This window comes from Amblyomma americanum, chromosome 1 (assembly GCF_052857255.1).
Source record: "Amblyomma americanum isolate KBUSLIRL-KWMA chromosome 1, ASM5285725v1, whole genome shotgun sequence".
In the NCBI taxonomy this organism is placed as follows: domain Eukaryota; kingdom Metazoa; phylum Arthropoda; class Arachnida; order Ixodida; family Ixodidae; genus Amblyomma; species Amblyomma americanum.
Genome location: NC_135497.1, coordinates 554,162,507 through 554,174,585, shown reverse-complemented (window position 1 = coordinate 554,174,585; position 12,079 = coordinate 554,162,507). Strand labels below are relative to the sequence as shown.

The 12,079-nt window shown below is 54.5% G+C and overlaps 1 protein-coding gene and 1 pseudogene across 1 annotated transcript; one reads left to right on the top strand and one right to left on the bottom strand.

The window, feature by feature from the left end:
- Positions 1-441: 441 nt before the first annotated feature.
- On the top strand, positions 442-1,598 carry LOC144108314 (uncharacterized). Its single transcript, XM_077641581.1, has one exon. The coding sequence runs from the start codon at positions 707-709 to the stop codon at positions 1,256-1,258; it is 552 nt and encodes a 183-aa protein (XP_077497707.1). The 5' UTR covers positions 442-706; the 3' UTR covers positions 1,259-1,598.
- Positions 1,599-10,023: 8,425 nt separating this feature from the next.
- Positions 10,024-11,867, bottom strand: LOC144129818 (uncharacterized; annotated as a pseudogene).
- Positions 11,868-12,079: the final 212 nt, after the last annotated feature.

Genomic DNA, 12,079 nt, shown 5'->3' with positions numbered 1-12,079 from the left:
AGAGAAAGTAAGCGTAGCAGGGGGCGGCAGAAGGTTAGATGGACGGATGAGATTAAGAAGTTTGCAGGCAAAGGGTGGATGCAGCTGGCAAAGGATAGGGTTAATTGGAGAGACATGGGAGAGGCCTTTGCCCTGCAGTGGGTGTAGTACGGCTGATGATGATGATGATGATGATGATGATGATGATGTAGACTTTAGCAAAGCATTCGATACACTGAATCACGAAACTCTGTTTAAAAAACTCGACCACTACGGTATACGTGGCCACGCCCTCTGTCTCATTCAATCGTATTTCAGTGCTCGTCGCCAGTATGTCGCTTTAAATCACTGCTCTTCGGACTTGTTAGCAATCACAAACGGCGTGCCCCAGGGCAGCCTTCTGGGGCCACTCCTATTCAACATATATATTAATGACGTCTGCAACATCAGTAATTTAGTTAAATACATCATATATGCTGACGACACCAGTCTATTTTTGTCCTCACCTGACATTAAAGAACTAACTAGCAGCGCAAATACAGTTTTGTCATCATTATCTGAGTGGTCATCTTTGAACTCATTAAAAATAAACAAACTAAAAACTAAAGATTTATTGTTCCATCCGAAGGGGCAGCATATAGGCAGTGTGCCACCACTCTATTTCGACAACGCCCCCATTGAGTACGTGGAAACCTTCACATTACTCGGAGTGGTATTTACTGCTACTATGTCGTGGGACGCCCACGTAAGCAAAGTGTGCCTATCCCTTTCCAGATATATTGGGATAATTTCGCGGAATAAACATATTCTACCCGCCAAAACCAAGCTTAATCTGTACTATGCGTTCTTTTATTCTTATGTATCGTATTGCTTCCTTGTATGGGGACAAACCACAGCATCTAACATCCAGAAGCTTCTAGTACTGCAAAAAAGAATACTTCGCGTAATTCCTAATGTACCGTATGATGCTCCGACACGTCCTATCTACCAGCAATACAGAATGATACCCGTAACAAGAATGTTCGATTACAGGTTTTCATCGTTCTATAAAAAAATAATAGCCGAAGACGACGCATTTTTTTCCGGCATTGTGACACTTACACCACATCGGACACCGTATGTGACACGACAGCGTATGATCTATTCATTACCACGATGCAGAACAAACTATGGCTTTTCCACACTAAAATACATTCTTCCGAAATACTTGAACACGCCATTTTACGACACGTTACACAGCATGTCTGTCTCGGCTATTCGAAATGTGTTTTCAAGCTAGGTGCCACAGTATGTGTACCCATGTATAGAACTCTATTGCATTGAACTGTAAATTTTGTGTAAAACCTTTATTCTGTTGTGCGGAAATACTACTTGTCCATGCTAATAAAAAAAAAGTTTCCTTTCATGCATGTATTTGAAAAAAAAAGTTTCTTTTTATGCACGTATTCAAAAAAAAAATATTTCCTTTTGAGCATGTATTTTACACGCCTTGTCTTTCCATGTACCTTTGCGTTGTTACAAGTGTATGTAACCATCACAGTCGCTACCAAACTGCCTCTTTGTAGGGGTGGCGAGGCTTGTCAAGCGGTCGTAATGACTGCTTTTTTCTTGCCACCCTCAGTTTTGTAAAAGAAGCTGAAATAAAGTGATTGATTGATTGATTGACATGAGGTCGGAGTATGTATTTGCCTTTCACCTTGGTCGGGTCTCGGCAGGAATGAACGAGCGCTGCCGAAATGACACGGGTCGGGTAGGTCTTGAGCGCAAGCCCACGTGTCGGTCGGATGACGACTTTGATATCATTTTTTCATTTTTTGGAAGGGCTTGAAGCTTGGGACGGCGAGTGCCCGGTTGACGGATTGCGTTCGATGACTATCCTGACGTGTTCGGCGGGTTTCCGCCCACGGAGGCAGAAGAGTCCGGAGTGGATGAATTCTGAGCTTGCCTGGCCTGTCGGCGGAGCTTCTTTGCCCGTCGCTTGTTGAGTGCGTGCTGCCAGCCTGGACCACCGCCAAGAGGTGAGCTCGCACTCTCCACGGACAAAGAGGACAGAAGATCCTGGTTCTGCGGGGAAGTGTCACGGGAATCCATTTCGGAGTCGTCGTGGAACGGGTTTGGAGAGTACGCATTCGGGTAGGTGCCGCATAGCGGTGTCGCACCGCTCGACGGCGACCCAATGGCCATTTGGTGGTCCTGTGGCCTCACAGGAAATCAGTTCGATGAAAATCACCAGCACGAAGCTCGAGAACGAGACGAGCGGAAGGCCCTCATACCACGGCGCCGTCGATCCGGCAAGCAGGTTCCGCGCCGAAACCAGTCGGGTCGGTAGGGAGGCGGTCGGGGCAGCCGGCTCACAGCAGGCGATGGTGGGGAGAGATACTCGCAGCTTTCGGGGTCGGTCGGGAGCCCATCCGCGCACGTCTGCTCCGGTCGGTGGGCGCGGGGCCTTCGGCTGCTCCAGGGTCATGGGCTGCTTGCCTGCTGCAAGCCCCCGACGCGCGCGCGCCACTCCCAGCGCGTGCCGTTCATCCTCCCCTCCCCTGTTGTGGCTGCTGCTGCTGCTGCAGGGATCCGCCTTCCTGGACGCCGAGGACCACCTGCGCCTATAGAGGTTATATGTTCGCACTCACACACGCACACAATGGTCGCTTGGGGGGGGAAGGAAGGGGAGAGCACAGCGCTATAACTGGCTCATTGAGAGGCACCTCAACGGCACTGTGCAGGGGGAGGGGTGTGTATAGGGATAGTAGAGGAGAGGCGGGTCAGGGAGGAGGAGGAGGCAAGGTCAAGGGGAGGGCACCGAACCCAGTTCACTTCCAGATGGTTTCACTGGAGGGGGTGTAGTTTAGCACGAAGGTTCGCTTTCTCGGCGAAGGTCAGCACTGCATGAAGGGCGCGGCACACAGATGTCGGGCCGGACGGGAAGAGAAAGTGTTCCAAAGTTTCGGAGGCGAGCCCCAGTTTTTGGTAGGAACACTTTAGGATGGAGCGGGCACTGGTCAGTCCCGCACACTCACATAAGAGATGGTATAGGGTTTCACAGCTCCCACAGATAGTGCATTGGTCACTGGTGAAGCCACGGAGACGATGGAGGCGTTCGGCTGTCCATACACATCCTATACGGAGGTGAAGGAGGAGGATGTAATCGGTGCGTTCAAATTCTCGCCCGGGAATGCGACGGGAGGGAGCGTCGGCAGCCACTCTGGCGTCGGGATGATGAAGAGCCACATGTTTTTTTTTTAATTATGAGTGTAGCACAGTCATATGGGCTGACTGCACTTGTTAGAGGAACTGTTGGGTCATGGGCCTGTTTGGCTAGTTGATCGGCAGTTTCATTTGCCGATATGCCTACGTGGGCAGGAATCCACTGGAGGGTTATGTGGTAGCCGCGTTCGGAGAGAGCAGCCAGCTTGTGGTCCAGGAGGCGGATAGTGTGTCCGCCCTCGTCGGCGTGTTTTACTGCGAGGAGCGCTGATTTGGAGTCGCTTAAGATGGCGGCCCTTCTGATGTCTGGCAGCTCCGAAAGGAGGCCTGCGGCAAGGTGAATGGCGGCTAGCTCTGCTACTGTGGACGATGCCAGGGTGGGGAGTCTGCACTGCTTATGGCGCGACGGGGCGGGGGGCAATATAGGCGGCAGCAGCGGATTGACCATTGTTCATAACCGAGCCGTCCGTGTATACGAGGAGGCAGCCCTGTAGGTCGTCGTCGATATTTTCAGCGACGAGTTGCTGAAGTTCACCGTGCGGCGTCTGGCGTTTGCATGTAATGCCTGGTAGGGTGGTGCAGACTCGCGGAGGCCTGCGGCATTGTGGGGCTTGAGGGTGAGGACCGAGTGGCTGGGGAGCACCAAAGATTTCTTTGAAGAGGTTTACATTGCGGCCGAACCAGGTCTCGGGTCTGTCTTGCAGGTAAGTCAGGAGTTCTTTGCACTCGGCGGCACTGTGCATGCGTAATGCATGCCGTAGGGCTGTTTGTTGCGCACGGAGAGACGAAGGCGAAGTGTTTGTCTCTGCGTAGGTGGGCCTTATTTGCGAGCTACGTGGGAGGCCATAGACGCTTCGGACAAAGGTGCGGTGGTCAATGTCCAGCCGTCGCCATTTGGCTCCCGAGAGCCTAACAATGGGCAGGGCGTATAGAACCTTAGCTGACGCAAGTGCCTCGTAGATGCGGGTGCATAGCGTGGGGGAGCAGCCTGCGCCTTTAGCCAGGAGGGGTCGGCAGACGTTAGAGATACGTAACATCTCTTTCCGTAGCTTGAGTACGGCTGTGCTCCAGCTGAGTCTGGCGTCGATGTGGAGCCCCAGATACTTCACAGATGTGCGCCAGGGTAGAGGGGTGTCACCGATACGGAGCTGGGGGGGTGCGGCAGCTGGCAGTGCTCAGGCGCTTGTGCACAAGGAGTGCTTCTGACTTGGCAGGTGATAGCTCCAGGCCAATGCCTTTGAGGTGCTCAGTCACTGCATCCAGGGCTGATTGGAGGGCTCTGCGGGCGCTAGCTGCTCTTGCAGTGGGTGCGGTCACAAAAATGGCAATGTCATCGACGTGCACTGCGACACGAACACTGTGGTGGACAGGTTTGGGAGGCAGGAGGGGAGTCTTGCCAGGGTCAGGTTAAAGAGGAAGGGACTTAGCACACTCCCCTGGGGGACACCACACAGCACATCACGAGGGGCACTTAGTACACCGCGCACTTTAACACGGAAAGAGCGGCCGCTGAGAAAGCCTTTGAGGTAGCTCAGCATGTTCTCACACACCCCGAGGGCACAAAGGGCATCCGTGATGGCGGGGTGTGGGACGAGGTCGAAGGCGCTCCTTATGTCGAGAAGAACCAGATACACCCCACATGACCGCTGGCAAGTCTGCTCTCTAACGTGACGACGACATCAGCAATGCAGTCTGCTGTGGCGCGGTGCCTTCGAAAACTGCTCTGTTGCGGCGCTAGTGTTTGAGTGGAGTCGGCCAACCAGTGTAGTCGACGAAGGGCCGTGGCCTCCATAGTCTTACCAGCCGCGGAGGTTAGTGAAATTGGCCTGTAGGAGCACAAGTTGTTAGCTCGCTTGCCACGTTTGAGAACAGGGACTACTATGGCGCAGCTCCACTCCTGCGGGAAGTTTCCGCTGTGCCAGACGTTATTAAACGCGTCTAGTAATAGGCTACGCTGATGGTGGTCGAGGTTACGTAGCATTTGGTAAGTTATACCGTCAGCGCCAGGTGCGCTGCGGCGCTTAGAACGGTCAAAGACAGTCTGGAGCTCGTTTGGTGTGAAACTGTCGCAACATAGAGCCCTCGTCTGGGAAGTAGGGATGGTGTGGAGTGGGGGAGAGGCTAGGGTAGTTGCGAGTCCGTTTGCCGAGGAGGCAAATTGGTCTGCTAGGAGGTTGGTCAGAGCTAATGTTGTTATGCCGCGGGTGACGGCAATGGACATGACCGGACAATAAGTTATATTAGGGCGGAGCATTGCATCGACGATGCGCCAGACGCGTGGTTTGCGTCGCGAGTCGTTAAGGGAGGCGCAGAGGTTAGCCCAACTCTTGCGGCGGCGACATTGGGCGTGTCTCTTACAGCGGGCATCTAGACTGTTATAGATTGTCCACAGTTTGGGCCTGTTTGCGCGGATGGCTCGGCGTTGAGCGACTCGGCGTGCAGCACGTAAGTTCAGTAGTTTTATGTCTGGCACAGGCGTGCCCGCGGGGACACTACACGTAAAGGTTGCCTCGCACGCACACATTGTCACATGGGCGAAGAAGTCACCATCATGAGGTTCGGCATTGCAAAGTTTGCGGAAGTGGTCCCACTTCACCACACTGTAGGTGGGCAGGGTTTGACCTGGTAGGGATGACCTCGATGGGGTAGTGGTCTGATCCGAGGGTATCCGGCGCTCGCACCCAGGTGTAGAGGCTGGCGCATCGCTCAGAGGCAAGTGACAGATCGATAGCAGTGGCAGCCATTGGTCGCACATAGGTTGCTTGGCCAGTGTTTAAGACTAGGAGGTTAGCACTTATGATAGCATTGAGAACTTTGTTCCCATCGGCATTGTTCTTGCGGCAACCCCACGCAGTGTGGTGTGCGTTGAAATCACCGCATATTAGGCACTCGCGGCCGAGACGGTGCGCCAGGTGCACTATGAAGTTAGCATCAGAGGTGTGGTGCGGGCGCACGTAAACGCTGGCCACGGCTGTATCGGTATTTCCGATGCGGACCCTAACCGCGGCACACTCCACCGTGTTGTTGCTTAAGTCAGAAACAGGGAGAACAGCATGAGAAAGGCTGCGCCGGACATACACTGCAGTTCGGGGCGATCCGGGTAGGTGGCTAACATTGGCACAGGGGGAAGCACAGCACATAGTAGAACCACACTCGCTGGGGCTACTATACCCTATGTAACCTGGTAGAGGCACCTCCTCCGCGCGAACCTTTGTTTCTTGAAAACAGAGTACATCGTAGTTGCATCGGGGGAGGTGCTCTCGCAATTCAGCAAGCCGGCGGCGCAGGGAGTTGCAGTTCCACTGAGCAATACGCGGGCGAGGGGCAAAGTTTTTAGCCATGGTGGCTGAGAGCATGCTGAGCGGCCAAGGCCGCAGTACAGAGCTGTCGCGCTGGAGAGTCAGGGGGCAGAAAATCTATGAGCGCCTTTACAGCTGCTGAGAGAGCTGCAATGACAGCGTCCTTCTTATCGGCGGTGGCGTCGCTTACCGTTGCGATGACGCTCGGGGTGGTGCCCTTGAATGCGTCGCTATAGACGCTTTACAGCGCGGGAGCATGGGCGCCGCCATGTTTGGTCACGTGACCATTTCGCCATCGCCGGCCTTCGGGCCTTCTCGTTCCGACGGCTGCCGGCGCGCTGGTTCCCTGCTGCAAGACGCTTCTCCGGCTCTCGCTGCAAATAAAGAGCTGTCGGACGGCACAAAAACCTAGTATGAGTGCTCATAGAACGTATTGGTACTGCCAAACGTTTGGTTCAACCAGCTCATTTACTCGTCTCCTTCAGACCGCCCGCATCGGTTCGAATGTGTCAACAAACCGCGATTAGCTACCTGCGCGTCCATATTTATTCAGTCAATTCACCGTATAACGCTATTTGAGGACCGCATAAATTGCTGTCCAACTGCAGATCAAAAGCGGGACAATGCCTGGAATATAAGTTCACAGCTATTAAGAACGTTCACTGCTCAGCACTGTGCACACGACTTACAACCGACGTGCGCGTGATCGCCGGCCGATCGCCCAGGTATTTACTTTATCCTCCGTTAACATTCCGGCTTCCAAAAGAAGAATATGCATGTTTTTTTCAAGGTCCCGTTCAGAAGCTCGGCGACGTTCGACTGTGCGCTGTTGTTAATTACGTAAAACTGAAAACTGCTCCGGAGTTCATTACCCACAGATGTAGCCAGCCGGAGTAAGCGGAAATATGCATATCTTGATAAATTTCACCTCTCTCCGGTGCATTAGAGTAGTTCTGTAGAGCTTTGCACTGGGCGAGAGAATTCATGTCGAAGCGCCGGCTCCTCTGAGGACTTTTGAAAAGCTCCGTTGCCGCTTCCACCATGCAAGCGCCAAGTACGCACGACAGTTTAGTGAGCACTGTGCCGACGCCCAGGAAGCACTTATTGCAAAAGTCTAAAATAGCCCCGATTATATACAGAAAAAAATCCTTAAAGGAAAAACATAATTTAGCCAGTGCTTGAAAATCTCTGGCATGCTACGCTGCGCAAGGAAGGGAATTTGGCAGATAAAGGCGGAAGGAGAATGGTGCAGAAAAGGTAAAATAAAACATACAAAAAGAGGAGAAGATGAAATTCGGCCATGAAATGCGTATTAAGCTGCACCGGCAAATAATATTGTAACGTGTTCAATGTATTGGATCCTTGTTTGTCGAAAATGAGAAAGGTTACAGGCATCTACGCTCGATCTGGCATTCCCGCACCTACTGCTGGCTCTGAAATAAACTGGCGCATTGCATTTGTGAGATGTTTAACATCAACGTTCTGTTCTCTATGAAAGCGTCATGAAGTCGTAAGACAGCTCTTCAAAAGACGGCGGCAGTTGTGTCGCGAAGTTTACCATATGTAACAAGTGCGACTATTTTTCCGACACTAGACCATAGGGACATCAGCTCTAGATATAAATTCATCAATACGCATGACATCCGTATCACAGCTAGATGGCTTGAGTCGCTTGGCGTTCATATACAAGAAGCGCAGCAGCGTTCCGCACTGCGCGCCGATGCTGCTAACGACGGCTCCGAAGGCCAGAAGTGGCGGCCGTCCTAGTGGCGCCGCCTGCCGTGGAGAGAGCAAACTGCTCTCTGTAAACGGTCTATATGTAGCGCGTTGTTGCACTGTTCGGAGGGCCTCTGGGCGCGGACCGGTCGTAGAGAGGAGGTGCGGAGTATAACTATTTTCCGCTCCTCCTGCCACCGTGGGCAGCGGGGCTCCATGGCAGGATGAGTACCGCCACAGTTGATGCAGCGCGGACGGGGAGCATCGCACTCCCTGCTGCCGTGGGCACCGCCACAACGCAAGCAGCGCGCCTGCGCCCTGCACACAGCGGCCACGTGACCGTAGGCATCACACTGCACACACTGCACTGGGCGCGGAAGACGTGCTCGAACGGGGCGTCGGAGCTTGTACAGGGCAAGGTGGTGTGTTGCCAGCGAAGCGCACAACTACGTTGCTGCCGCTCCTTGAGCATCCAATGACGGGCGCATTGGCGACCTTAAGGCCGCCTTAAGGTCGTGCAACTCAACAGGGGCATCAAGTGTTTCATTAGGCCTGCCAGAGTACATGTACTCAGGCCCAGGCGGGTCCTCCGTACGACAGAGATATCTGTCGCACAGAATGTCCGCAAGTTGCGCCGTCGTACCTTGATACCCTTGCAGAGCCCGACGGAGCTGCTTTTGCGTCTCCCCTCTCGTTTGGGAGGGGTCGATTAGACTGCGAAAGAGACGCCACGTCCCCTTCGAGCTCTTCTGATGAGCTGCGGCGTCGCAGCGTGCTATCCAATTTGAATCTGAGAGTTCGGCAGCATACGCTGCAGCCTGCTCTGTGAGTTCGGCTATGCGGTCGCGTAATTTGCGATTAGTTTTCTGCTTTTTCCACCGTTTAGTTAAGCTCCGGCGCGCCTCCCACAAATGCAGGAGGTGGGTGTCCACTGCGGGGATCTCTTCGGTGGTTTGTAGTGTTGTGACGTGTTGTTTCTGAATGTTGTATATGAGGTTAGCCCACTCCGCGTAGCCGCCGGAAAATAGTACGGGAGGGACAGTGTGATTTCGGAATTTGTGCCAATCGGTCAGCTTGGCCTGACCCCATTTTTTGCGTGCTGCCTTCGCCAGGAGTGTAATTCGGAGAAGGAGGTGATCGCTGCCTAGAGAATCTCCCAAGTTCTCCCAAGCAGCTGCTCTAGCATTTTTAACGAGAGAAAGGTCGGGACACGTGTCGCGGGTTACCGAATTCCCCACTCGGGTGGAATACGCCGGGTCCGTGAGCAACGTGAGGCTGAGGGTGGAGATGAGCTCCGCCAGCTTACGTCCTCTTGCCTGTTCGAAGTGGTAGCCCCAATGAAGGCTGGGAGCATTGAAGTCTCCAACGATCACTAGAGGCTCTTTGGCTGCCATTTTTATCGCGCGAAGGAAGATTTCATTAAAACTTACGCGCGGCTTATGCGGAGGGCAGTATATGTTGAGGATATGTATTGACGGGTCGCGGCGTCTGAGAGGCAGTACCCGGACCATTCTATATTCTTGCTCGGTACTCAAGTCTAAGTCGACCTGAACCACGGTGTAAGCTTTATTCACCAAGATGCACGTAGAGGCGCCCCCCTGAAAGGTGCTGTAGCCTGATAATTTAGCGTCTATTCCGGGCTCCTGCAGGACATTGAGTGCCGGCATGTCTCCTAGGGACTGCAGGTAGAGCTGGAGGTGTGACCGTTTTTTCCAAGCTCTGAAACCCCTGCAGTTCCATTGGATGATCTGGAATTTTTCAAGGTTTTTATCATTCCTATTAGATCTGCTAGCCATTTCGTTCTATTTACTTACGGGCGAGCGGACTAGCTCTGGCCGGGAGCCAGCGCAACCCCAGCGATTGGCCGCACCGACCCACCAGCTGCAGAGCCTGAACCATGTTCCTCCGCTGCCTGGCAGGAGGCTGTCTTACGTTTGAGGTGAGAGGATTCGCAGCTAGTGGCGTTCTTAATTTGGTTGCTGACCCAGGGCTGCACGGCTTTAAGGACCGAGTCAGTGACCTGGGCCATAAGGTCGGGAAGTGCTTGCGTTAAAGCTGCCTTGAACATGTCCTGGAAGGACTCGCAGACTGCTGACATGATTTGATTCGGGAGGGCCGCCACTTGCTCCTCCAGTTGCTCGGTTTGGCTCTGCAGCGCCTCTATAGGCCGGCGACGCGGCCAGCAGATCCAACTACCGTGTCCCCGCACTGCCGCGAGACGCTAGTGAGGCAAGATGTTACGGATGATCCGTCATCCTCGTCGTCTGGTTCAGCTTCTTGCATTGGTTCGGATGACCCGGCCTGTTTGGCCTCTAATTCTTGAATTTTGCGCGCTAGAATTTGGTCCTGGCGCCTGAGCTCCTCTGCTTGCTGCTGTAGGGCGGTTTCGGTAGGGGAGGGACGGGTAGGGGGCCCGGAGACTGCCCTACTCCAACTGCTCACCTGTGGTTGGACGGGTGCCAAGGGCGGGAAGTCCCTGGCGTTGAGGACCGGGGGCACCGCCTGGGTCGCGGACTTGACAGGTTTCGATGTGCCGGGTTTGGCCTTGGTTTCCTGATCGGCTGGCGCTTTCTTGGCCTCGGGCAGAGGAGCCTGCTTGGGCCCCGTCTTTGTCTTCGGTTTGGATCCGGATGGGGAGCTCGGTTTGATGGCTTTCCGGAACCGCCCGGCACAGCCAGGAGCTCCGGTAGGGTGGCCGCCTCCGCAGATGAGGCAGCTCGGAACACAGTCATGTTCTGCCGGGCCGTCAGGAGTGGCATCGGGAACCTGGACACCGCAGCGTTTGCAGCGGCCCGGCTGCGGTCGCGGGCACGCATCGGCCCGATGGCCCACTGTGCCACAGCGGTGGCATGCTGGCACTGTTTTCTTGTACAGGCGAACAGGGAGCCGTTCTTAGCTGTACAACACCGTCCGTGGCACCTTGGTCCCCGCGAAGGTGATCACCGCAACCGGGGTTCCCCCTAGCTTGCGCACAGACACCACATTTTGTTCCGCACTGAGTTTTCGTTTAACGCTTTCAGACTTTTCGTCTGGCGAAACAGTCACGACGCCTCGACAGAACGCACCGGAGAGTTTAGGGTGTCCCCGGAACGGTAGCTCGCGTTCCCCTACCGGCAGCACAATATCCCGGAGTAGCTTCTCCGCGGCGTCGACAGATTTCAGTGCACATACAAGGACGTTTTGGTCCCAAATGGGCCACACCTCAAGTCCAGCATTTGCGTCATCCCCGAGGATGCTGCGGACTGCAGCGCCGGCTCGTCCAGGACCAAAAGTTGCCTTGAGGTCGACCGTGTTTCTTGGTTTCAGCACCACGACGATGTCATCTTTTTCAATGCGCGGCGTGTTCTGCGGCCGCCACCGGAGTTGCTTGGAGCTCTTCGAGGCTGCGTACAGCGCACTCCCGCCCTGCGTATGCGCAGAGCTAGCCGGCGCCTGTTGCTGGGTGGCACCAGCACCAGCGTCCCTCGATGCCGCCGACGCGTTCTTCTTTCCGCGCCAGACGCGGACCATATCTTGGAGGTAATCATCCTCGGTTGGTAGAGGATCCTGGCCCTGAGTCGTATCCTCGGATTGATGGGTATCCATTGTTACGATCTGCAAGGACTGCGGGTCGTATCCGGTGACTTGATTTGGAGCCGCCGGAGCCGAGGGATCCCCGACCGGGGCCATCGCAGGCCCCGGCGCCGTTAGGCTTAGCACCACCGCGGCGTGACGAAAGCTTCAAATGGCCGAAAATCAAAAATTGGCCCCACCTTAACAAACGTGGTGTAGACGGGTGCCGCTGAGGTTCCTGGAGACGATGATACCAGGCTTGCAGGGGGAAAAGTTGGTGTATCGCAATTGATTGCGATCTGTCACGGAGCCGACGCGGTATGCGACCG

Coding starts and splice junctions, on each gene's coding strand:
- LOC144108314 (XM_077641581.1), top strand. CDS start 707: ATGTCGTGGGACGCCCACGTAAGCAAAGTGTGCCTATCCCTTTCCAGA.